Below are 27,609 nucleotides of genomic sequence, written 5' to 3'. Positions count from 1 at the left end.
AAGCCAAAGAACACTGTTATATATACTTCTGTAAAAAGTGTTTTTTAAAATTGACTTTATTTGTTTTACAGTTTAGAAAACTCTGCAGGTAGCCTTAAGAGCCTGTTCAATTCATTATCATTAAATCAACAACCAGAGCTTCTTTCTGCCATTCCCTGGCAGGATTAATGGATTTTGGCATGATTTGTGCATTTAGCAGTGAAAGCTCTTGCTGGGTAAGCTAGCAAGCTTGACTAATTCTCAGTTGTGCTAACTTCATAAACCTATTTTAAGGTTTTAACTTTGACTAAAGATTAAGGTAATGTCTTCGTGCTGCTACCTTTGAATATATGATACTTTAATACGATTATGTTTAATAAGTGTAAATAAAATATCGAATATCTGTTGTATGCTACACGTGAAAATAGGTATGCAATGGATATTTTACAACATCCTATAAACTGTCAGTTTTGATGGTTTAAAATGAGATTGCACAAAAAAATAGATGTATTAATATAAAAACACCTACATATATTTAAATGCTTGAAATACTAAATGATACACAGAATTAGTAAACTCCACAACAGGAACAGATTATTTGTATTTCCAAACAATTTATACTTGAATCAGAAAAGTGAGCAATTATGATTTGATTTGATTTAAAGCTGGCTTGCTCAGAAAAGCCATTTTAACCTGTAAAGTGTTCGAGTTACTGTTGGATTTTTCACCTTTCCAGACAACCCTAGAATCAGTATTCAGAAAAGCCTAAAGAAAGGAGAAAAGAGAGGAAAAAATATTTTCAGCCTGTCTGACAAGACTACATAAAAAGCTCATGATCAAAGGGCCTTAAATACACGTTACTGGTGTGACAAACAACATTTTTGTCCTTTTATTAGATTTATTTTTCTTCTGAAAACTGCAGTGGCCAGTGTATAGTTTGTGAAAGAAAGCTGGCAGGGTTGTATTCTTTGATTCCTAATTAACACCTTCAGTCTCAAAAGAGAACTAACAGAAATACCATAAAATGTTGCAGCTGCATTGTTATTCCGCTTGGTTGGTTTGTTAAAAGTCGGCTGGGCATTGGCAGCTGCAATAAAGGAAAAGCTCAATGGATGTTTTGTATTGTGCCCACTGAAGTGAAAGAAGGCAACCATTTTATTTTCAAATGGGCAGCTGCATAGTGATGTTTAAATGGAGCTAAATGTGAGATTTACTGTTAATTTATAGTAATTGGTTATAAATAAAGTAGCAGTATAGCTTGGCTTTCATCTGTTAAAGCCATAGAACACAAATTGAAGGGAAATGAGTTATGAAGGGTAAAGAGGGAATAGTAAAATACTGGAGTGATAGAAAATGCTACTTAAAGCAGTTACTTAGAAGCAGTAATGGTATTCAGTTTTGCAGTGTAATGCAGCAGCCACCTTGGAAGCAAGGAGCCAAGCCATTCTTTAGATCGTGCTTTGAGAAGTAAAGGTAGACGTTGCTTTGTCCCACTGTAGTGAAAACCAAAATTTTAATGCTGAGATCAGAACTAAGTGCGAGTCTGCCTGGAGAGCATAGGTTTGTATTTTTGGTAGTAGAATAAAGGAGGCATTTAACTCTGGTCAGATAAATCTCACTCACATTCAAAAAATGCAATTAGGGAAATATGTAAATCTAGATGTTTCATCAAATGCTAGCTAAGGGGTTACCAGTTCTTTCCTTGCACAATGACTGAACTAAAGAACTTCAGTGTCTGTGTAAGAACCATTGTCCCAGCCCCAGAGCCCGTTGGAAACAGAGTCCAGACTGGCCGTGGGAAATACCTACATATTTGACACAGGCCCCATTTCTGAGAGAAAAGGGGGTGGAATAGAAAGTATGGAGATTTTACTGTTGCATTCTAATCAGCCATGATCTGCCTAATTTGCTTTGATCAGGAAGATAAACTAATTTTCCTATAGGCTGGATAAAAGTAATTAGCAATCCAATGCTTTCATGTTTTTGAAAAGGGTAAAGAAAAGAAGAGCAGAAATTGTAATGGTGGGAGCAAAGTACCCCTTTTCGGCTCATCTGAAAGCACTGTTGGTTGAAAATAGGATGGTGCCACAGGAGAGAGGCCCTGATTAAGGTGCCTTTATGGGCTGGGATGTCATTATACACCATGATCTATAATGCTACGCAGCTAAATGTTTCTGAAGGTTAATTTCACATGGGTTTTAGTATATTTAGGTTCTGTTCTCTTTTATGGAAAAAACGTATCCCATGTCAACAGTATGTCTGCCATTCTCTGAGGATGCTGTTTGATTTCCCGGGGCTTTTTAGTATCTTTCTCCACAACTGCGTTAGAATAATTTGGTGGTTAATTAAGGCTGGGTTGGCTGCTACCATAAGGCTTTAAGGTGAGGGTTTCTAAGTCCACATAGTGAATCAAAAACGCCAAAGCCAAATTACTGGCTATCTCCATCTCCTGATTCTGTTAGGTAACACCTGTGTGGTTCGGTGGGCCTGAGCTGTGACTGTTGGCCTGACACAGGCACTACGATGTAGTGTGCCTCCGCTAAGTTTTCTGGAAGCTTTTGCTCCTCTTCTCCTTGGTTTTGGCCATTCCATTTAAGTATAAATCAAGATGCCTTGAAAGATTCTCTAAAAACCCCTTAATATGCAGACATAGTGAAATGCCAGGACACAGAACTGCTGCCTGTTCCCAGGCAAACAGTACTCATTCAGGTAATCTTACTGAAGTCTGTAGGCTGCAGAACTCCCCATTTTTAATCTCTGTCTTTAAAATTAAGATTATTTTAGAAATACGTATTAGCCATCTTAACTAGTATTAAACTAAGAAGCTTTCAAAGATTATGTGTTCCTGTAATTTTTTATGCTTGACTGCTGTCGATCAGCAGTCTGGTGCTCTGTCAGTAACATGCCTATTATCATAAGCAAACATCTCTAAATTGTCCATCATACATGATTTAGAAGAAATTACTGGACTGCATTGTTTAGCTTTTAGCTATCTCACTTTCGCAAGCTTGATTTACAAAGGTATAGAAAGTATTTCGGGGGGGCATTAGGGGCCTAAAACACCCATTCCTTGTGGAGGCCAGACAGACCTTCCATAACATTAGGGCCTCACATTTGTACATACTTTTGTGCTATGCAATAATAATGCAGAGAAGAATCATGTAACCTTAGGCTGTACTAAATGCAGGTTAAGGATTACATCTTCCCCAAGGTCTCCCCATCTTTTGTATGAATTGAGTCGTTCAGCAGGCAGTTTCAGCCAGCCTCCTTAATAATTCTGTCCACGTACCTCTTTGTATTTTGCAAGTTGTATTTAAAAAGTCAGATAAGCATAAGGACTCTGTTTATCATTTGTGTTACGGTTGTATTGCAGACCACAGCCATAATTGGGATTGTGGATCCACTCTGTCAGGAACAGTTAAAATACAGAGGCAGGCTCTATAAAAGCTTTCATAGGAAAAAAAACCTCAGCTATTTGTGATGAATGGGAAAACCATTTTATGGTGTGGATAGAGAAACAGGGGCATATGTTCTATCTCAAAGACACTCCTATTAAAAAAATAATATCCTTTAAAGACTGAGTTTGGAAAATTAATTTCCCCTGCCAGCAAGATGCATTGAATAGTATTTTTGGGGAAAAAAAATATGTTCCTGTATGATAGCACTCTTAAACTGAAGTAGATAACAGATTTTTCAGTTGTCTTTCTACATCCTAAAATATGTTGGCATTGTGAACATCTGCAGGATTTGCATTCCAACCCATGTGATGTCAGCTGCAAAAGCTATGTTAGATTGAATGTGAGAACATGGTCACAAAAATAAAAATTGATGGAAGAGTTATAAAGAAATGTAGAAGCATTCATTGAAATACCGCTGAGAGTTGCGGTTAGCCTGGGAATATTTATTGGTTTTGCATAAGGAGACAGCACCACCTCATAGATAAAGCATTGATCTGAGATTCAGACTTATATTTTATTTAATTCCCTTATTGCATTGCTTAGTGCCACAGCAAAATTAGTTCGTCTCCCACGCTACAGTCTCCTCAACTTCTAAATAATAGTTAACTATTTCTTTATGTTGTTCTTTGAAAAGTATTGCATAATTGAATATTGCTGTACAAAAAGTGCAGGAGGGAAAAGGCAGCAAGCACGTTATTGCTTAGGCACAGAAAATTCTTCCCTCACTCCCCACCAGTACACATCCTTCTTGGATATGGGTTGGCAGAAGTTGCTTCCCTGGCACTCCCAAGAGAAGAGATAGCAATTTTGTCTCAGACCTTTGAATTACATCACATTTTCTGCAGGATGTGAGCTAGAGTGCAGATTCCCACAGCTGTTATTCACAAACCTGAGGAAGGACAGGGGATTGCTTTTATCCCTCTTTTCAAGTTGCACAGAAATTAGTTTCCTAAATCCTTGGAGTTTTTCAGAATGAAAACCATGAGGAAATCGGAGGATCTGTGACTCTTACAGGAGGAAAACACTGACCAACATTATGAAAGTTGTCCTTCTTCCATAGTGTTGTGTTCATTACAAGACCGAGGGTTTTTAAAATAACTTTCTCCTGGTAATACGGAAATAGACAACTCTCAAAATTGTGCAGAAAAATATTTTTACAAGGAATACTTCACACTTTTGTGATGTCAGTCATTTCTAGTCCCAAAGGATTCAGCACACATACGACGTCATATCTGCATAGAATTTTTTAGGAAGATGTGTGTGAGCTCTGCCCTTGTTCTAAGCCATCTGGAAACCATCAACAAAGCACTGAGCCTGACCTTACCTGAGCACTAACCTTACCAAAAAGGATGGTTTTTATCTAGAGACACCTAAGAATCTGCATGGGAGAGAAACCTGCTCCATCTCATTGAACCTAGAGGAGTCTGCAAGATAGAAACTCACGTGAAGCTGGGCTCCCTGAGCTCTACTTTCATGAAACACATCCTGTGTTACAGAGAAGAACGATTTCGAAAGTCTTTTAAGTGTTGTTACAGCCTAACTTGCATTCACTTTCATTAGGGTTTTACTAATTTTTATTAAATCATCCTTACGAAGTATTCTGTATTTCTAGGAAGACTTACCTATTTATATTTTTATAAAAGAAAGCCCAACAATCAAGTCACAAGTCTTAACATATACTGACAAATGTAAAGACAACTTCTTACTTTCCCACATAAAGCAAACTAGTTTCTTTCATTAAAAGAAGAGCTTGAGTAAGCAACCAGGCATTACAGTATGCTTCAGATGTCAGAAAACTTAAGTTGTGTTGGTGCAGAGAAGGAATCAAGGAAGCAGATTTCTTAATCTAATTTTCTTGTACCACCACTAGTATAAATATTGTGCATACATTTTATCTTGTAATTTAGTTGCTCCTGAAGTCAGATGAACTGGTATTCCGCTCCAGATTCACATGCTGATCGAAAATGCAGCTGCCTAGAGTAAGCATTGTCTCACTCCCCTAACAGTCAGTGTAGTCCTAGTCATTGCAGAGCATTGACCAAAAAAAGTCACTTATCTGAAGATGAGAGAAATCTTTCTAGATTAAACTGACTACACTAGGAGCCCAGAAGCCTATTTCACATGCAGACAGCAAACTTTGTGGTGTTAGGAGCTGAATCCCGGTCTCCGAGGTCAATGCAATTGCCTGAGCATAGGTATCTATCTAGTGCACTCGATTTGCCTTAGGGTATCTTAGCTGGCCGTCAGCTGTCCCTTGAAAAGGCAACAGGTCATGCCATAGGTCATAATGTTATATTTGCCAGGCCCATGGTGGGTGTCTCAGGTAACTGAGGATGTTTCGAATGACTCTAGATGCCTGTGTTTAGCAAACTAAATTGAATCTCCATTCTTTAATGTAGCTGGAGCTTCATTTAAATGCTCACAAATATGTACCTTACGCCATTTAAGGTACTCCAGGTTATCTGAGGTGTCTCCATGGGGTACATGTGATATGGCCTTTACAGGGTGTGCATCCCCTACTGTATGGAGAGTGTTGGTTGGAAGCCAGGTGGGATACCCTAAGTCACCTCAAGAAGTGACCCACAGATAAAAAAATCTGGCCTAGTTTACTTTTAATCAGGCAAGAGACACATGGCATAGTTCCCCTAGAAATCTTCAAGACATATGCAGAACTGCAGTATTATTAACACAGTAACTTGAGGTGGGGGGGAGGGGGCAGGTTTGGAGTAGAAAAAGCCTTCTGTTTAAACTTGTGTGATTGGCTTCATGTTACTTTTACAGTGAGTTGGGCTGAGTGTGGATGATCTGTTATGCCATGTCCAAGCTGCAGAGAGTTTTCACATTTAAATTGTGAGGTCTCTTCCATTGATAGCAAAAAATGGGTGGGACATGTTCGCACAGGTGGACAATAAGGCAAACAAAAGAAGCAGGTGCAAGGAGTGGCCTTCAGCCATAGTTCATGTGATTTCACATATATAAATCCTTGACTAAGCCGCTCCCTTTCAACAGTACTATAGGGAAGGATAATCTTTGTGTATTCATGTGAGGGATGTCAGGTGAACTTCACGGATCCCCAGGCTGGGTGTTCTTGATGTTCACAGTAAATTGTCCAGTATGGTGAAAAGGTTGATTTCTTCAAACAATGAGATCTATCTGTACTGGGAAAATTTGACAGGGGTCTGATTTTTTTTTAATATTAAAAAATTTGCCTAGCATTGCATCATTGGCACCTCAAATTTTGCCTGGAGCCTCCTGTGTATGATCTTGTTCTGTTTTTCTTCTTTTCTGTGATGCATAAACATTTTGACATGATTATTTCAACAATAATAATAACGAAATGCCTCGTGCCTGTCACAATAGCTCATATCTTGGCTTGGGTATAACTTACTGGATGCAAAATGCAAAAAAAAATAAAATTAGAAAGGAGAGAACACAAACATTGATAGGATGTAAGAACAGCCTAGAAAAAGAATTTGTGTATGTAAGGGACAGAGGCTGCTCTATTTGGAGAATGATAAATTAATACAGTATTGTCCTAAAATACAAACACAAGGCAGTATGTAACATATTATAAATTGTTAAGCCTTGTAAATACATAACGTTTTTATAAAATATCGTAAAGTAAAAATGTTGAATTTTTACAAAGTTCTTGTCTTTACTTTCAATATAAAACAAAAAGTCTTCTGAAGTCTACTTAAGGGAAATTTTAGACTGTTTCTTTAGATAAAGCAATCAGGTTGTGCTTTAATCAGTTTCATTGTTGAATTAGAAGAAACATACCTTCCACTCTTAAAATAGTAACATAATTGTAAAGTTGTCAGTCTAGAGTTCCTATTTGAACTGATTGCACTTGATAAAAATAACAAGCCATGACAAATAGCGGGGCTAGGTTTCAGTAATTCACTGAAGAATGTCTCTACCAAGTCTTTGTGGCAAAATGTCTTGTTTGCAGGACAAATGCAGAGTTGAAATAACAACCCATGAATACCACTGGTGAAATGGCTATGTACACAAGGTGAATGCTAAAGTTTTCCCTTCTGAATGGACCTTTTAATCCAGGCATTATCTAGCCTCTGAAAAAGTCTTCAGTGGCCTTACGTACAGATTAATGGGAAAAGCTGAGACTCAGAGTTGGGCTATTTGCAGAAACAGTTTTCAAGATTTACTGATGGTTGACAAATGCCATTTAAGCTTTCAAAGCCATCAATATGCTATTGAAAGGGATTTAGAGGGAAATCCTCCCACTATAGAAGATGAAGACTTTGAAGGATCTTGGTGGAAGCCCTTGGTCTCCCCACCCCTTCAAACCTTTCACTGGCTTCCTTCAGCATATAGAGCCCTGAAACGCGTGGCTATGGGAAAGGGGGGGGAGGTCCCTTTCAAAGGCATTTGTATATAACTGAATGTGCCAATCTGCTTTTGTTCAGGCATGAGAACTGAATAGAAGTGTTTCCAGAAAAAGTCTCTTGTGCTCATGGTCAGCTTTTCAATAGGCTTTCTGCTAATAGATTTTTAATATGGGAGCTGGAAATGGCGAAATACAAGTTTGAAAATTTTATTGAATTCAAAAATTGCCCAGAGGAGGCTCTCTGCCCTATAGCATTTGTTAACGATGCTACAATTTCCTTCTCTAACACTGGTTTTTGAAGAAAAGTAACTTCATACATTATACATGTGACAAGACAAATCACCTGAGCTTTAATTATTTCAAATAATGCCCTGTATTTTTTCTGCAGACATTTTAAAACCTGTTTCTATGTTCTTTCTTTTCTCTGGTTATTTAAAAGCTCATTTTCAAATGACATGCCTTTATTAAAAAATGTCCATTATGGGATTAGGTTAGAAAAAAAGACACCTTAGATGATCATGTTTTTGTTAAAGGGGTTTTAATTTAGGATCAGGATGGGTTGAAGTCCTCGCTTTTTCCTGTGCTGTGCTGAATCTGCAGGATTCAAGATGAAAATTCTGAGGAGTTTAATATAAGTGCACAAAGGAAAAAGTGGCAGAACCCACTGGACAGTTCTGGAGAAAGGATCTCTCTGGAATCTCTGGTGGATCGTGCAGGGATATACCGGGGCTTTATTCAGGAAGTTCCAAATGGGTTTGTGTTTTTCAGTCATGACTGATGCCCACAAAATCTCCTTTGTGGTCCTTTTAATAGCAACATGTCTATCCGTGTAGAGCCATGCGGTGCCATCTTCAGTTTGATGCAAGTATGCAAAAGTTGAGATCCACATGCCAAGACCATGACTGAGAGGGTCGTCCTTCACCTCTCTAATCTTCCACCACTTTCCATGTGGGACGGGAGAATGAAGCCAGCCTGTGGGCTGAGGTAGTCCGTTTATACCCTGCGTGTGGTGTGAAGAGCAGCACCAGTCTGGATCCCACCAACTCCAGACTCCTCAAGAAGGGACAGCAGGGGTGACTGGATTCTGCAGAGTGTGGAAAATAGGGTAACACCTCTCAGCGGAAGACCTTCTTCTTCTTCTTAGTGAGTGCCTTGACTTTATTTCTGTCCTATATTTCATTTCTACCTGCACTACTTTCAAGCTGGCATCCATTTTGTCACCATTTGGGGGAGGAGTGCAGCAATAGCAGTATGTGGCAGGTACTGTCTTGTGCACTCGTGTGCAAGGCAAGACCAGTGGTCATCAGCAGTTGCTGTTGTGTAGGAGGTGGGTGTGGCTACTTGTTAATCACACGACAAATTGAGCCTATAAGAGAACTCCCAGAGTTTCTAAGCCTTCTAATTCCAAAACGTTGATTCATCTTTGCCCAGAAGGAAACATCACAATGCAGATTAATATGAGTAACCCTTCTGATTTCCTGATGGAGCTGACTGGAAAACTGAACTTCATGTGACAGAAAAATTGAGCAAAGGCTATGGAAAAGAGAGGGTGAGGAAGGAAAAATGAGCAGAATCAGCACATCGTTTTAGAAGCGGAACACCCAGAACGAAAATTAAGTACCCAGATAGTTGGAGCAGGAACGACAAACTAACAGAAAATAATGAAGGGCTTTAACAGTGAACAATACAGAAGTAAAAGAAACTGAAATAAACCACTTCCTTAGATTTTTGTAACCTCCACACTTGAAAAAAAAGGTATAAGGGTGATTCCGTCAGCAGAAAATCATACTTTCATCTCCTTAGTGATGCAAACCAACGTCATCCCTCGTTTAACTCGACAGATTTTAGAAACGATAAAAGGGCCGGAAAAAATATGTAGAAATCTTCCCAGTAAACCCAGCAGTACTACGTTCACTACTCCAGGCAAAACGATGTGCTGTTGCATGACTTCCACAACTGTGAAATACTGCCTATTGGGTAGAACCTGGCATTAGGCACTCGGAGGCCTGGTATGACGTCCTCCTCCCATGGGAGTCAATGGGAGTTTTGCTACCAGCATCAGTAGAGCCAGGTGTTTACCCCCAGGCACTGTTGTAGCGCTGACATTGACTTGCTGTGTTATAAGTTTTAAGACATGTAAATAATAGGGTGGCTGATTCTTTACAGCATTTTTATAGCATTTGGAATAGCTAAAGAAAAGAGATCTTGGAAAGTTCATTTCATGTGCAAAAAAAAAGCAGAGAAGACAGGTGCAGTATAGGGGACATGCTTATTTCACAGATGCGTGCAGGTGGAATAGAGTTGGCTGCAACACTTTACATTTGTTAAAGGTTTGGTTTGGGTACTGATGTTTTGTAATATTGTTCAATATTGTCTCCAGGAAGACCAAAAACTGATATTCGAAACCTGAAACTGAGACACAGCAGTGGACTTGACTGAACATCACCAGTTAATTGCTTGCCCTGAAGAGATTTTCTGTTGGTCGTCTTAACAATCACGAGAAGTGGTGGGTCACTGGCCTCAAAATGAGGTTGCCAAACAGTGGACTATGTAAACACTATGAATAAAAGGAAGGAAACAGGGATCATTTATTGTGGATCAGAGTCTGCTGCCTCTACTCATACTAAATATTAGCTTATCCTCTGAACAGCACAGCTGATCTCAGTAGAAACAAGTCCTGAATATTTTGCCTCTATGTATAAATTGTACGGTTTTGATCCCAGTAATTTAAGTTACTGGAAAGGGAAATAATTTATCCAAAGAGATGACACTTTTATATTAGAAGGAGCACAACCCTTTTGCCTGAAGATTGTGCTGGTATAACCACATGAAGAATACATGCCAGCCCAGTCCAACACGAGGCCTCTACCGGAGACTTCTCTTTGGTAGAGTAAGTTAGCACATCTCAGCCCTGCTCCTTGACCTGAATTGTTTCAAGCTAGTTCAGGTTTTTTAGTATTCTGTCTCTTTGAAGGGCAGCTGTTCAGTTACAAGCAAACAAAATGCATGGAGACCAGGTGTACAGGATGTCAGTATAAGATTAAGGACCTTGGTTTTATGTATATTCAGACTATTTTATACCAGCCCATGTGAAGGTATCTCATGATGAAAGTGAATTTTGAACACTTAAGCAAAAAAAAATGTACCTGATGGTGAAATACAGTGGTTTTAAGTCTCTTATCTTTGTGAGAATCAAGCTATACATATTTCCTGGCACTTACTATTGCAGAAGTTTGGGTGTTCAAGCTGTCAGTGAAAAATTTGACAGCTCTGTCATTCCTCTGAGCTCCGTAGGAGGTGTTGGAAGAGGCCGTCAGCCAGCCAGGAGCTGGCAGATCTGGAGGCCCATTGTATTTCAATGAACAAGTTCTGTCAGACAAAAAGAGAAGATCTGCACGCAAGAAAAAAATCCACAACTTGTATATCTGAAGAAGATTTACAATATTTACATCCTAGGTATAGGATCACCGGGCATTTCTAAGCCAACACTGCCAACTGAAGAAAATAGTTCTGCTTCACGCTCCTTGTTTGTTTCCCCTCTATGCTTTAGCTTGTGGTGCCATAAACAGCAACACAAGTCAGGGAACTGACTTGGATTAAAACCTTTTTTTTTCCTGATGGATTTGTTTAACCTGGACCAGTTGCCAGCTCTGGTTCAACAGCATCCTCAAAAGGATGTGCTGTTGGGTGAGGGGGAGGGGGCAGTGGAGATCAGGAATCATTCTTTTGGTAGCAATGTTGTATGAAACTGAGTGTACTGGTAATATGACATCAGTTGGGTTGTCCACACAATAAAGAGAAGATTCTGTAAATAATTATTTCAACAAAGCAACAACACAAAAACAATCAAATTAGTAATTCAGAGCAGAACTCTAGTACTTGTGATATAGTGTAGCATCATTTTCTACGATGAAACTCTTCAATTATTCTTCAACAACACAAGGTCCAACTAAACTACAATAAAAGCAGAAGTGACAGTGCTGTGTTAAAACAAGTCCAATCATTCAGCACCAGTGCATAGGAAAATGGGAACCTATAGAATAAGAGTAGTGAAGAAGCTAACCAGAATTTTACTGAAAACTCCTCTAAGATAAAAAGATCAGTTGGAATCAAAGAGGTGGACTCTTGTCTTTGCTGAATGATGTTTTTGCCATTTCCTTTACCAAGTCAGAATTTCACCCAATCTAGAGTATGTGTATTTTGCAGTGAAGCAGTTTGGGAATACCAAGTTTACATATATGACAACTGCTACATTACATCACACAAAGTAGCATTGTGCAGAGACCCTGCATTTTGAAATTAGTACAGTCACAGCAGCATCCTGCTGTACCTGAGATCATTAGCCATTTTGAGGGCACCTAACATGGTAATGTAACTTCCAGCTCTGGACCCAGCTCACTCATCTGTACCTGGGGTTACCTTGGACTGTGCAATATAGGATATGTATTTCCTGCTGTAAATGCAGTTGTGTTGTGCACAGATTTCCAGATACTGCAACTCCGTCACTGTTAGAATGTGTTTGTAGCAGATGCTTTCAAAGCTGATTGCTTTTTAATTCTTCAAATCCATGCTGTGGAATTGAGTTGAGGCAAATTAAGACCAGCAAAATGACTAATTTATAGTGTATCTTGTTATGACTGAAATCAGGCTAATCCTGATTCATTTCCACCCTCAGGAGCTTCACTGAAGTGGTATTGGATATTTTGGTGAATGAGTTTTAAAATTGGTTTGTGCAACATGTAACCTATGCTGTGCATAATTTCCAGTGGGTATTCAGCCCAACTGGCTGTGTGGCCCATAACACTTGGTTTAGGAAAGTTGTACTTTATGACTTTAGGCTTGTATTTTGAGTCTTGGTCTGCACTTTTAGATATATTTTGAATTAGTTTCTCCTGTAGTCAAGGTGTAGTATGCTAATAAGCAAACTATGCTGTGCTTTTTGTAGATACTGTACTCTCATATAAATAACCAGAATTTAGGAACAGCTTCACTGAATTCAGAGGGATAAAATTGTAGACCTAGAATTAGAAGGAAATTGAACCCCCATTTTCTAAAATGGGTGAATGTGTCCATTCATTCAGAAAAAAAAGTTGTTTTCCTGTATTTCTGTCATTTTTATAACAAATAGTTGTAAAAATAAGTAACTTCTAGAGTTGCAGAAAACATTCTGAAACTAAGACAGACCAAGGAATTTTTGGTCACTTCTAATACATATCTTTTCTCAATTTAACTGTACTGTTCTTCATGAAAAATAAGATAATCAGTACCTGAAAAACACAGGTAATGATGAAAAACATTCTAGTAGTTGTCTTCATAAATTATGGTAAAAACTGATATATTTTCCTGTTGCGTATTTTTTCAGTATATGAACAATATGAATTATGTATGCAGTACTTGTATAATCTATTTGAATTAGTGTAGCAGAAACAAGTAATAACTCACAACGTAAAACAATACTAATACAATCTGTGGGCATGGGAGGAAGAGGAATTCCGTTCAGTTGTCTTTTAATTGGTTCTGCTGGCTTCTGTATTATAAAATATTCCTTTAGTTATTTAAGCTTTAAAATATGTGAGTTAAGTACAGTAAATGATTGACATGTTGGAATGTTTTTGTAACTTACCCTGGTAATTATTACTTAGCAAACTGAGTCTTCAGTGCCAAAAGAACAGCCATGAATCAGCTTTGAAAGTAAATGGATAATTTCATCTGGGGAGCATTGTGAATTTGATATACAAAAAAAGCAGAGAGCCAGAATCTTTGTACCTAGAATGAAATGTCAGGTACTTGTCAGATTAATTCGGCACTGTGTGCGTTTGATCTGATCTTTGATCTTTACTTTCTTTTTGACCCTAATTGTTTGCTCTGCCCTGCTCCCTCTGCTGGAGTCTTGGATAAACTGAATGGCAAAATTGTTTCCTGAAAAGATTAATCATGCATGTACTGTTTGCTTTACAAATGTTCTACAGTCAAGATTTAAGTAAGTCTTTGATGGCTGTTTATATGACAGAATTGCCTACTATGTTCAGGAATAATGTATGCTGTTTAAAATGACAGTGTTACAGAGCTTCTGCAGTGATAAGCCAAATTTTGCTGTCTGTGACGTTAGAGGAACCCACTGACAGGTGTTGGGAGTGCAGAATTTTGGCCCAACCATTTTGTTAGTTTGTGTTGAATCCAGATGTGGCCTGTCAGTTTGGTTTGCCAGGTTCTGATGTTTAATAGCCACACAATGGGTTATTGGCCAAGACACAACAGTAGAGAAGAGGTATAGACAGAGCCCTCCTGATCTTGCTGGATCACCTTTGAGGCTTCCATAAGTTCAAGGTGCCTGATCCTTCCCATAGATGTCTATGTACAATTGCAGTGGTTATCATCTCTTCTGTAAGCAAAATGCACTGCTGGAATAAGCATCGCTGGTATGCCAAGGAAGGGAAGGATGGTGCGAGGAGGACAGTGGGAGTACAGTCCATTTACTGGCATAAAGCTCTTCATGAGGTGCACAGGCACATGTACTCTCACTGCAGGGTCTATTCTCATGCAACCACGTCATTTGCTTTTTGTAAGATGTGTTTTAATAAAAAGGTGTTGGGTCTCTGGAAACAATGAACTTCAATGTCAAGTAACAGAAATTTTCTGTAAAAATGAGTAACAAGCAATCATGGTTTAGCCTTGCATCACTTCTGTGTTAATTTTTAAAAGCATAGAATGGGACCAATTGCTGATAATTTGCTATTACACATAATATTGCATGGGATAATGAATTACTGTGAATTCTTTGATAGAGAGATTACCTGCTCCATGTAAGATCTATTGTAACTCTCCCTCTTTACTGCTTCTTCCTGCAAATCTACCACATTTTTTCCAGAAGGCTTTTCCTAATACAAAGATGTACTGCTTCAAATGTGAATCATTTAGTGGAAATCCACATCTTAATCATAGTTTACTACAGAGTCCTTCAAAGAACCACAGATGAAGTTGGAAGCTAGTTGTGAGGAGAAATGCTATGATTTAATTGTCAGGAAGCGCTTACAATGCTTATTTATACATGCTCATACTCTGCCTTGTGCTGCTCTGCATGGGTGTATTAAACATGCAAATACATGACTACCAATTTTCATGTTGATTTTGGAATATAATGTCATCTAGGACCGTTAAAATGAAAATATGGTCATTGTTTTCTGAGGCTATTGACAGCTTATGCATCATCATTTGGAAAACTGGTGTAAATGCCATGGGGTGGACAGTGTGATTTAATGAAAAGGGCACTGGACAAATCATCATCAGTGTTTGGTTCCTCTGTGGCGTCTAACCTGCTGTTTGACTGTGAGCATGTCACTTTGCCATTAGGTGTCTTAGTTTCCCTTCTGTAAAATGATGGTAGTTATTATTCTATTTATTTATTGAGACCTTGAATGAAAACATGCTATAGGAATTTATTTGTAAAAAATAGGAAGTACTACCACTATTACAGTGATGGCAGATAGATTTATCTACTTCAAGTAGCTGTAGCAGATGAAGTTATTTTTAATATCCATAGTGAAGCATTTGCATTAGTAGCATTAGTAGCATTTGCACTTAATAGCTGGCATATTCTTCCATTGTACAGTGGAGCTAGTAAACTATTCTGCCAGCAGTAAAAACAAGACTGCTGTGTTAAAAAGATAGGCATAGCAAGGGGACAGCAGTAGTAATTCTCATCCCTTTTCATTATTTTGTATTGCTGCATATAAGATAGTGTCAAATTTTGCTGTAAATGAATTAAGGAAATTGTCTTAGTTCAGCTGGTAAGAACTCAGGGAGTACATTCAGTCTATTCAGTATTTTTATGAGTGCTTTGTCTTTTGAAGACTTCCATAAAAATAATCAGTAATACATCTTGTTGTGCTAAGGCAGGCCTAGAGGAAACATAATTAATAATCCTAATAATAAGTCTTGATAATTTTCTAAAAATCAAACATATTGCAACTGTTAAAAAAAAGATAGGCTACAAAATTAAAATTGTCTTGTTGTATAAGCCCTGCAATGGGTAGACAAGTTTGTACCATTCAGTATAATTGAAGTTTACCATAGTAGTAGATTACCAGGTTGGTGAAAGCCCACAGAAACCTTGCATGTATCCCAAGACAGATTTGGGTTCTTGTCTAAAAGACCTAAATATAATGTGGAAAACTGATCTTCCAAGATGAATAGTCACTGAAACAACTCTTGTAATAATGGCTAATAACAGGTTAGTAACTTGGCCTCCAGACTCATCTGTTACATGTGAAGAACTAGTTCACTTAACTTGTTTTACTTGCTTTTGGGAATTCATTGTGAGCTACTCACTTTTAAGATGGTAACTGGATATTTTTTCAGCATGTATATGCATGGACGACAAAACTGGGGGAAAAAAAGACCTGTTGTATTTGCCTTCTTGGACTCAGTTTTGCAAATGCTCAGAATTTACCCATCTAGTCACCAAGAAAAAACAGATGCATGCTACAGTTCACAGTATTTTCTGATCTTCAAAGATTTCAGCACAGGTTGGATTCCCTTTGCAAGTCACCAGAGACACAGCGTGGTGATTGATTGGCACAGAGTATAATTAAGATATCATTATAGTGAGCCATGTTGCCAATGCAGTCATTGAAGTAAAACTTTTTATCTTTTGAAAAGATAAAAGTTTTGTTTGCTGGTATGTTGCTTTTATAGTGAGCAGTTGGAAACAGGCTGCAGGAGTACTGATGGGAGAACAGACGATGTGTTCATCTGACTGTTCAAAATAACCTATCGCCTTTCCAGTACAGTACGTCAGCTCATGGTGCAGGTACTTTTTATAAAGGTAGATCTGGTACTTTTGTTTAGAGTAGGAGCATTTTAAAACTCAGCATGTACTCTTACAATGCCACTCCTACTGATGTAAGTGGGGTTTGCGTGTGCTTTGGTGGTGTGATATAGGACTAGTTCTGTTACACTAACTTATTTAAAGATTTTCAGTATTCTAATAATTGTAAGTTTTTAATCACTGTAGCTTGTAAGAGTCTACCAAGTTTAACAAGAAATGTTTGCAGTTTCAGCTGGTTTGGTTCTGAGTATACATGCACAGGCACACAAATAAAATATAATCAGAACCATTCCACTGGGGATAGCTAAAGATCTAGTGCCTTGATCTTAGTATTTTTCAGCATTACACTACAAATGCTGACCTGCAAGCCATCTTTCATCTCCTTCTCTTTTCTAGAGAGAGCAAATTGCTGATTTTGACAGGCTAACACTGAAAGGAGAAATTAGAAAACCTGTTTGATGCCCTTTTTGGAAGGAAAACATTGCAGGTGCCAGACATGAGACATACCCATTACAGTTGTTTCTGGTTTTCATAGTAATAATATGTAAGCCTACAATTTACCAACTAGCTCTTTCTGGCTATTAGCTGTGCTTGATCTAGCTAATGGCCATAAATCTCACCCTAGCTATGTCTTCTTGGCAATATGGTTTAACGGCTGGCCAGTTTGTTGAGAACCTCCCATATTTGTCTCTGGAGCACTGTGAGGAATTTCTTCTCAGCAGCCCAAACTTTGCAGTATTGCTCACATGAGACCCAGTGACTGATCGCATTGCACTAACTCTTTTTCTTTGTCTCACTTCTCCAGACATCCCCCGAGAAGTAGCTCTGGGTGATGGGACTTCTCTCGTAAGTCCCTTAGTTACTCAGTGAACAAAAATTGGATGAAAAGCGTCTCCATGGTGATTCTGACCCAAAAGAGTATTCTGAATTTAAAAACTGTTAGCGCAGATGAACTACTGCTTTGCTCGTGTAAGCAATGTGAGGATTTTAGGGAGAAATAATGTTGCCTATTTAGCCAATTGGTACAGTTGGAAGAAGTAGAGGTTTTTGATTTTTGTGCCTGAAAGTTTCTCAGTTTTTCCATCCATATCAGCTAAACTCTCCCTACAGTAGCTTTCCTTATATTCTTAAACCCTTATAGTTACAACAATACAACAATAACACATAGCCAACACAGACTGGAATGGCCTGTGTATTACTTACTAGCCTGTGAAAAACTAGTTTAGTTTGGGAAGACATTATTGAACAAATTTGGAAATAATTTCTGTTACCTCCACCGTCACTGCAGGTATTTAAAAGATGTGTAGGCATGACATTTAGGGACATAGTTTAGTGGTGGACTTGGTAGAGTGAGGTTAACTGTTGGACTTGATGGTCTTACGGGTCTTTTCCAACCTAAATGATTCTATGAGTCTATGAAATATGCATAGGTAACGTTTAGTAGTTCTGTTGCACAAAACCATCTTCCTACTTTATGTTCGAAGAAGAAAATAATATGGAAAAAAAAGGAACCTATCTAAAATAACGAGATTATTTAACTGGTAGGTTAAAAAGAGCTGGCAGTTGCTGCAGCATACACTGGGAAAAAGAAGAGGTTTTCCTCCATCATATGATGTGGAGCACATACTTTACCACATGAGTCGAGTCCAAAAAGGAGACTAGGACATTGGAGTTCACTTTTGGTAATTCCACCTCTATTTGGTAAATAGAGCTCTGATTTAAAGATGTTTTTAAGAAAAGTGGATGTATTGTTGATTTTCTCATTGTGGATCAAAGAATGTAATGAAAGCCACCATCTCTTATTCCGATCCTCTTAAGATATTAGGGTCTGGTCTGTAGATTTCTTGTGACTGGTGTCGTCCTGTGGGTGATACAAGCAGACAAGTATTGCTTACTACTAATAGAAATTAATATGCTAGAAAAACAGGCTTCAGGTTTCCCTGGTCAGCCAGAGCACTGGTTAATGCTGGTTTTCTAGAATCCCCTAAATATATATCTGTCTGAAGGTGAATCACTCCCATCTACCACCAAGGCTGGCTTTTTAAGTCTAAAATGTGATTTGTTGTGTTTACAAAAACGCATTAAGACAAGTGTTGAAAATCTCGTGATCAAAATGATACTGTTAAAATACTGGGTTTATCTTAATATTCAGTAGTGTATGATTCACTACCTGGATGAGTTTTTCTTTTGCCAAATAAATCAATGTTTTTGTTCCTTTGCCAGAATAAATCCTTTGAGCCTTTATCAAAGTGAAAGGATAATAACGTGCTAAACAGTATGGAAGAATTAGGTGATAAAGTATTACAGTAAAGAATGAATTTAATAAGTACACAGTTCTCAAATTATACCTTGATTTTGAAGTGAATGCAGAAACCTTACCCAACAGTGATTTGATAATTGTTGTAAAGTATTAACACATTTCCTTTACTTCAAAATCTCTACGTGAAGTATGTTTTTAAATTATACATTTTAAAATTCAGCAAAAGATCAAACAACAAAATTAACTATTTTGACTAAAAGCATATATTCTGTAATGTGAAACAGACTGTGAGTAATAAGAACTAGATGGAATAGGAATAGGATGTCTACCCACCGAAGTACAGATAACTTATTTACCTTGTAAGCTCTCAACAGCTGGAAGAAATAAAGTTATCGAAATACTACCCAAAGTAGCTGGAAAGTATAAAAATATATATATATATATATATGTTTAAATAGTGGGGAGTTTTAAATTATCACAAAATGTTTGCATGAAATATTCAGGTCTGATATTTTTATTTTAGCAGTCTACAGGAATTTTGATATAGTTGTGTAGTCATATCTTTCACATAGAATTTTATAATGCAGTCTGTTTACAGTTTTTATACTTAATGCAAAGCAATTATAATGATGCTGTGGGCCATGGGGAAGACAATGGAAAACAATGAAAAAACATGTTAAAAATAAAAAGGTACTATATGAAATTTAGTCTAAAACATAGCTTGAATGAGCTCTGACAGAGCTGATATGGCTGGTTGTTTCCTGTGCCAGGAACTACCGTGGAACCCCACCAGGAAGTGTGCTACAGAGCAGGATCACATTACACCCTTGTTTTATGGTTCATTTCACTTATTTAATGCAATTTGAGAACCTGCAAAAAAAGAGCACTCTAAAAAGGGGATGTTTATTATTTGAAAATATGTCATTTCTTTGACTGAAGTAAGGTGGGGTTGGGGGACACCTGATGTGCCTAATGTAAGGCAACGCAAATCAGTACCACCATGCAGCAGGTTGTATGCAAAAGCAAAATGTTTCCATATTCGTGAAATGTAAAGAATGATGCAGCTATACACTGTACGCTTTTGCTTGTCTACTTTAGTAAACCAAGTGTGCTACGGTGCTACAACAACAACAAAAACCGTAGTAGTTGCCCTTTACTACTCCAAGTAAATTTTAATACAGTACAGCGGTTTATTAAAATTATGTAGACTAAAAGGATTGTTTAGTGTTCCAGCTGATTTATAGAGCATGATAAAACATTCCAAAATCTTTGGAAGCAAGGAACATGCCACAACCTGTATTTGGTTTGACAAAGCTGTGTTCATAGGAAAGAAGAATGTTGAATGTGCTAACTAGATAATGATTCATCAATTCTGGCAGAGGAACTAATTTTTGTTAATGTAGTACTTAAAAATGCGTGGAATGAACAGCTGGATACCACAGTTGTGGCATGCCATGTTAAGTCTCTGTCTGTTTTCCCCTACAGTGATCTCAGTATGAACAACATTACTAAACTGCCCTCAAACCCTGTGCACAATCTCCGCTTCCTGGAAGAGCTGTAAGTATCATTGTATCCTTGATGGGCATAGTCAGCACTAGACACATTCCTGTGTTTGTCTCTCATACTTACTGTGGGAACCAGATAAAACGGTGCAGGAAAGCTGTCAGCCTGACACTTTTGGCACATGCGGAAACACTTAGCTGAAAAAAAACCAATTGCTCGTGATTCTGGAAATGAACTTATAAAAGAGTTACCGTGAGGCTACAACTTCTCTAAGCAGAGACAGAGCCAAACAAATTAAAATTTTTAAACAAGGGCTGTTTAAAAGAGCTGGATTGCTTTTTGGAAATAGTTAAGCAGCAGGATATTAAAAGTTTGAATACTGGCTCATGTTTATTAAAATCGCAAGTAAAGCTATAATCAAAACCAAAACCTGCTGCCTCGTTCTCCCTATGTCAAGGACAATTGAGCCCACATTTCATTGTATTGAGGCTTCTTGTCCTAATCACTTTTAATTACTGTTTCCTTGCTCTTAAATTTAGCATCCCTGAAGGCTGACTGTAAAATGCAGAATCCTGCAGAAAGCTTAGTTACGCTATCTAGTATGTTCACTGAGGGGAAAAAGTACACTGCGAAAACTAGCTAATCAAGCACAACATCAAAAGAGGAATGCTGGTTTGAAGTGATGGTGACTAACCAAAAGTGAAAAGTATTGTGCATTCATGAGACCTGGATTTGGCAGTGACCCTAGTTATAATGGCCTAAGCTTAAAAGAAAATTTAAGTTCCTGAGGAGTGATGGAGGCTCTGTAACTGATGTACCATAGATCTGGTGGGGAAAAGCTGGCACCTGCATTTGCATGAGTACCTCTGAAAGTTGATTAAAAGAATTGTCTAGGCATCCAGCCTCTTATGAAATGGGATTTATAAGCTTTTAAAAGTGAAAGCCTCCTTTTTTTATAGCAAGTTTAGCTGCTAACACACCATAAAACCCACGTAAGATATGCAAAGTCATGGTGCTGCCCTTCTTGCAAAGTCACAGTCTATTTTAAGTTATGAAATATGTACAGTCCTCCACTATTTAGATGGGTATTGCACTGACAACTTTTGGTGTCCTTCCTAATGCTCATTTGAATTTTGCCACCTGGTCTTTCCAGCTGGCATCTATGAAAAAAAAAAAAGAAATTAAAACAATTTTGGTAACACTAACTTGGAACAATACTCTTTTTGCAAGCAGATTTTCCTTTCATGTCTTATTTTTGTTAATGTCAGCATTTCTATTTTAAAAGCATTATTTCTTTTCATTCTCTCTCCTCCTTTACTTATTTCTTTTCTTTGGTTATCATTATCTGTATTGCTCTTGGTGGAACTTTCAAATAACATACAGATATGGACATAACAATGAGAGGTGTCGCACACCAAGAGTTAACAGAATCAAGTGCGTATGAAGTGAATCATGCCACAAAGACCTTGCTTGTGGATTTTTGCATCATGTTCATGTTTGCTTGTCCAGTCTCCTGTTAATTGTAATAACCCTACTAAAATCTTCCAGCCCAAAGATTTCAGTCATTAAAGAAAAGAAGAAAAACAAAAGTTTGGACTTTTCATGGAAGGAAGTTCTAATGCATTAATCCAAGTTACCTTCACTCTTTCATTTTACGGTCCAAAGTTAGAGGACCCAAATAGTGAGACTTCTGTCGCTGCTTAAGAAACCGTTTAGCAGTCTAATTCATCTTCCTGATGAAGACCTTTGAAAGTGTACTGACCTTATTCTTGTCTCAGGCCTACTTTTTCCACTGGAAATATTAAACCATTATCCTTACACCCTTCTGTTCCAGATTAAGTAATTCCAGTCATTCATTGCTGGTAGTACCAGAAAAATATTTAGTTAGTTGTGGTTTACATATATGCAGTCAGCTCCTCCATTTGTTTCACACAAGACAATAATTTCCGTATCTTATTTATTCTGATGCTGTTTTCTGAAACCCCTCCATTTGGTATTCACTTTTCAAATAAACATAGAAAACTGAAGTCTTCAAAGAGTTGAGGCAACTGATTACCTCTTCTTAGTGCAAATTCACACCCATTGTGCTGAGAGAGTCTTCGGTGTTCAGAGGCATGTATTACAATTCAGTCTAGTATTACGTAGAAAAAGTATAGACGATGGAAAGGGATTTGGCTATTCAATTTTGAAGTAGGGGATAACAGCCATCGTAGTTCCCATGCTTCCCTTATGCTCACTTCTGAGCAGTGGTTGTACGTTTGAAAAATATTTTGCCCATCCAGGCATTGCCACATGATTTTTATTCCCAGTTTACCTGGGAATTCTGTGTTTTGTTTATGTAGCTCAGTTACAGGGGACTGTTGCAAAATATAACTTTGGCCCATAATGCAAACATTGTAAAAATAAGGTTTTATGAGATCTTTAGACCAAAGCAATGTTTCCATGAAATTAAAATGCATCTTAGAAATGTCTCTCCGCTCTTTGAAATACAACAACAGCAGGATCTTAAAATGCATTTTTTAGGGTTTTTTAGTGTTGAAAAAAGTATTACTAATCCCTTTATTAGAGGGCTGGTTCAAAAATCTGATAAAAGCAAACAGTTGATCCTCTGAGTTTTAGCTTAGATGTTATGTCCTAGATGCCTGGTTTGGCAATACTGGTGAGTCATTACCCCAAAAGAACTGAGAATTTATTAAGACAGTTAAACCAATTGTTTTGACTCCAAAGCAAGGATGTATGAGCCAGGTCTGCTCAGCCAGTTCTGACCTTCTAGGCTGAATCTGATCCAGTCTTCCAGACAAGGTTAGACACCTCTGCAAGCAGCATTCTTGCAATCCTGATGATCATGCCTGGTATTTATCCTTAACCAAAGACTTTGATCACTGTCACTGAAATACAACATATTGAAAGTATGCTGTATTTTCGAGGTGCGTGTTCCTCTAAAAATTTTGGAAAACATTGTGGTACTTTGAAAACTGAACTGTTCTAGCTCCTAAAATGTTTGGTTTTGTGCAAGATCTTGTATTTGTGAAAATGATGGCCTTTCAGGTGTAATTTTCTCTTAAAGTGCATATGATGGAACTCCCACCAAGAAAGAAATATGCTTCGGCTGCTTGATTATCAGCAAGTTGCTCTGCATGAACTTGTACAACACCATTAAGTCAAATTCTTCATTATAAATTCAAAATAACTGCAGATATTTATCAGTATGACTGAGTCCAAGACTTGATCTCATGTGGAGTATTCCTATACATACGCCATTCTACAATATGTGTGGAATGCCCATATTAATAGAGCAGTAAGTTAGAGTAGAGCATGAAAAAAAGATTTTTTAAAAAGTGTAAAGAATTACCTAGGGTGTGACTCTTAAGAGTTTAAGAGGCAACTGCATCTGAGTGTAGACATATCATTTTGTGATTACTAACACTTCAAAGCAGTGCCTGAAACTGTTTTATTTTATAAATTAATGTCTCTATGAAGAGTGAGGAAGAAAGCCAATAGTAATTTAAAACTATTTGAATCAGACCTAACTACAAATATCTCCAACTAGATATATCTCCACACACACATACATATGTATATGCATAAATATATGCACACACACCCACGCATGCACATATATAAGGCTTTTATTTTAATTTTAAGCACAGGAACATTCTACAGATAAGCAAAAGTCCAAGTGATTTTTAGTACATTGCTATTTTTCAGCAATTTAAAATAGGTGTTTTAGTAAATCAGAAACAAAGGACTGCTTTATTACAGTTATTTTACCTACAGAGTAAGGCAGTTCAAAATAACTTGCATTTCACAAAATGAAGCATTAATTCATTAATTGCAAGGTGCAAGAAAGCTTACTGACACCTGTGTTATTTCTTAAAATAACCTTGAAGGGAATTAAATATATGTACAAAGTTTTGGAGATTGATCACAGTATTATTACAGCAGTTACTCATGCAGAAGTGCCTTTAAAAGTGCATTTTACTGCAATACTGAAGCGCAGAATTACAGATACAATACAAAACAGACGTATTATGTGAATCTCTCCATGATTTGTGTGGAAATCCCTTTACACTGCAGAAGTGGTCGAGAGGCCACTGTATACATGAAAATGAAGTCCTAAATTACCAGGCACAATCCATTACCATCTGTTCTTATTTACTGTTTTCCCTTTACTTCTCTCTCTGTTTGCTCTTTTTTCTTACAAAGAGGTTTTCAAAGCTGTTAATGGGAATTAGGTGTTCTTTTCCCCACTGACTTTGACCAGTGGGACTGAGCTCTCTGGTCATTTACATCTTTGAAAAATGAGAGCATTAGCTCCTGGGGTCTTGCACAGTCTTTATTTTTGTGCTGGTGCAGGCACGTTGTGGCTAGCATTGAAAACGGATTCTGTACTTTTTACTATTCTGTAAGTTAGTAGAAAACATAAAAGTGCTGAAACCATAGTCCAAAACTTTTTGGAGAAAGTGGGGGAATCTTGTAATTTACTTCAAAGGTCTTTGGACAGAATGCTTAAATACTAAAATCTTTTCCAAAGATTAATCTGCATAGATTTAAAAACCTCCAAGGCAAAAAACTACAAATATCTGCAACTGACATTCGCAACAAAAGTAAAAATAGCATATCATCTAGTGGTCTCAGATTGTCCACACATGCTTCCTTACGATGTCACTTAAATACCAGTTTCACAGTTCTTGCACAGCAGGTTTTAGTGGAGCTGTTCCTGGTGGAAATTGGCTTATGCCACCTCTGTCAGCTACAGTTCCAAGAACTTTCACTGCTAAATGATTTACAATCCCATAGGTAATTTCAGAGCTGCGCAGCATAAGTTGTGAATTCAATTTCTTCACATAAATTGTGAATTTGGTTTCTTCACTTCATACACGCATACATGTAGAGGCGATCTGTTCAGACTATGCCACTGTGTTCGATATGTGGTGTTTGTCAGTGAGAAGTACCTGCCAGCAGCCAGGCAAGTGGCCCATGGCACATTGTAGATTCTGTTGCCATAAGACAGACTTTGTTGATAACTCAGGGCTGGGACTCCCCAACTTTGCTTTAATACAGCCAGGGAGGCACTCAAAGTCCTGACAGAGGGAATTGCAACGGTCATCTTTAAATTAACCATATGTTGGTAAAAACAGTGAGAAGATGTCTATCTAGTTAATCATTTGGAAGCAATTATGGTACATTTCTCCCCTAGCTTTTGCATACACAGTTAGTTTGATTTGCTAGAAAAGAACAAACCCAAACACAGAAGATTCCTACTGTATGAGATAACAGCTTGTAACCTTCATGCTCACAAAATAAGGGCCCTGATGTTCTGGAGCTGTCACTGCCTTTGTTGCTATCCCTTTGATGCCACCAAAGCGAGTAACAACAAAGAACTCTGACATGTGGATGTGTCAGCCTGGCACCCTCCAAACTGCCCTTTTTGCTGTCTTACCAAGAATGACAAGATGGGGAACAAAAAAAAAAAAGAGAGAAACAACACAGCAAATGCCCTTACTAAATTAGAGCTGCTTGCATTGCTTGTTGAATAGCTTGTGCTGACAGACAATTATTCTGGAAATGTTAATGCAAATTGCACAGAGCAACCTTGACACTGGAACTGCTGTGCATCTGTGGTGTAAAGGGGAAGAAGGGGAGAAGATGGGGGAAGGAAGAAGATAAAAGAGAAGTGAAAATAGTAAGATATGCATGCTCGTGGAAAAACTAAATGTTCTAGGTTGAAGTCCAAGTGCTGCTGCGTTGCTCTTACTGAGGGCATGTTGAAGTTTATTTTTGGCTTGTAGTTTGTAAATGCTTTCTGGAACTTGTAATTTATTATCCAGCAATACTCATTAGGAACTAGTTTAGAATATCAAAAAAAAGTCATAGGAAGAGCTTTTTGTGTTTTGCGATCAATACAGATAGTGAAATTATACTTAATTAAACTATGGTGAAACGGTTCTTTATTAAATGTGCTGTATATCTGTAGATCCTGAGGCAGGATTTTAATTTGAGTCTTACACATTCTGTGTGTACTGCAGTAGCAAGTAGGCAGAAATAATTTCTTTTTTTGTCAGTGGAAGTTCAGCCTGTTTGTAGACTTCCTGATTTCAGTGCAGTGAATACTTCTGTTACCTACGCTGTTCAATTTTCCACTTGCGAAGGATTACGGGTAATGAATTCAGCCAATATCACATTTATACCTAATAGGTTTACAAGCACAGTAAAACCAACTTTTTCTCTCTAAGTTGTTTTTTTGAATTTCCAGACAGCGTTAGCAGTAATTTCTCCAGTAGTTCTTTGGTATTGCTTCATTGTACCACTCAAAGCACGGTAGTAACCTCAAAACTTGGATTTACACAATTTCTGTCCTTTGCCTATCACACAGGAATGACAAAACAGTTAACACATTTTTCATTATTGATAATTTGATCATAGTGTGTTGTACTGCAGTACACTTCATCCAGTTCCTGTTATTAATGATTATTATTATTGTTAGTTCTTACCCTTTCTGGTGATACTGGCACTACTGGGATAAAACCGAAACAAAAACCAGCATCAGAAGTGTAAATGACACTTGGAAGACCCAGCCTAGGAAATGTAAAGTATATGATCCACCATTTGTTGCTCCATCTTACTGTAACATTTAAACACTGCAAAAAAGAATTTTAACAAATTTAAGATTGATCTGTGAGTAGTGGTTTGGTGATAGCATTCTTCAAACACAGAAGTGAAGTTATGTCTCTTATCGGTTGTATCCTTGGGATCTGCTGCTGGGAATCACCACAGGTATTCCTGGATGATGTTGGAGCACCTCCGGACAGTTGGCCTGGCTGCAATCAGAAGGCAGGTACCTGGCTGGCTGTTCAGCAGAAGGGTCTTGGTGGAGCCCTGTAGAAAGGCTTCTGCAGCGCCGAGAGCAAAACAGCTTGTCTCAGTGCCGGCCATGGACAGCTTCACGAAAGCAGAGATCAGTTGTCTTTAGCAGTTATTGGATCACACTCATGCCAGGTGCAGAAAGAGTCTCTGCCTTTTATAAGTGGAGAAAGAAACAGTACGTTTTAGACCACATCCTTAACTGACAAAAAATCTATGATCTGTTTTATCAAAGCCAGCTCAAGATCAAATACACACTGATTTCATTCCAACTGCTTGAGCTCAGTTGGAGTTATTCCAGTTTACACCCTATGAGAATTTGGCACATACATTTTAAAAGGCAATTAGGCCCTCAAGCAAGAACAGACTG

At 37.9% G+C, this 27,609-nt stretch overlaps 1 protein-coding gene across 3 annotated transcripts in view; it reads left to right on the top strand.

Annotated features, from left to right (window-relative positions):
- Positions 1 to 27,609, top strand: part of LGR5 (leucine rich repeat containing G protein-coupled receptor 5) — a 96,763-nt gene that overhangs the window by 17,165 nt on the left and 51,989 nt on the right. For all 3 annotated transcript variants that reach the window (XM_054188459.1, XM_054188458.1, XM_054188457.1), the window contains exon 2: positions 20,358 to 20,429. In XM_054188459.1, coding sequence (XP_054044434.1) covers positions 20,368 to 20,429 — 62 coding nt within the window. In that variant the 5' untranslated portion in view covers positions 20,358 to 20,367. The remainder of the gene's footprint in view (positions 1 to 20,357; positions 20,430 to 27,609) is intronic.

The sequence above is a fragment of the Rissa tridactyla genome, chromosome 1 (genome assembly GCF_028500815.1).
Source record: "Rissa tridactyla isolate bRisTri1 chromosome 1, bRisTri1.patW.cur.20221130, whole genome shotgun sequence".
In the NCBI taxonomy this organism is placed as follows: domain Eukaryota; kingdom Metazoa; phylum Chordata; class Aves; order Charadriiformes; family Laridae; genus Rissa; species Rissa tridactyla.
Note: the sequence above shows the minus strand (reverse complement) of the source record. Positions and strands in the feature narration are given on the sequence as shown.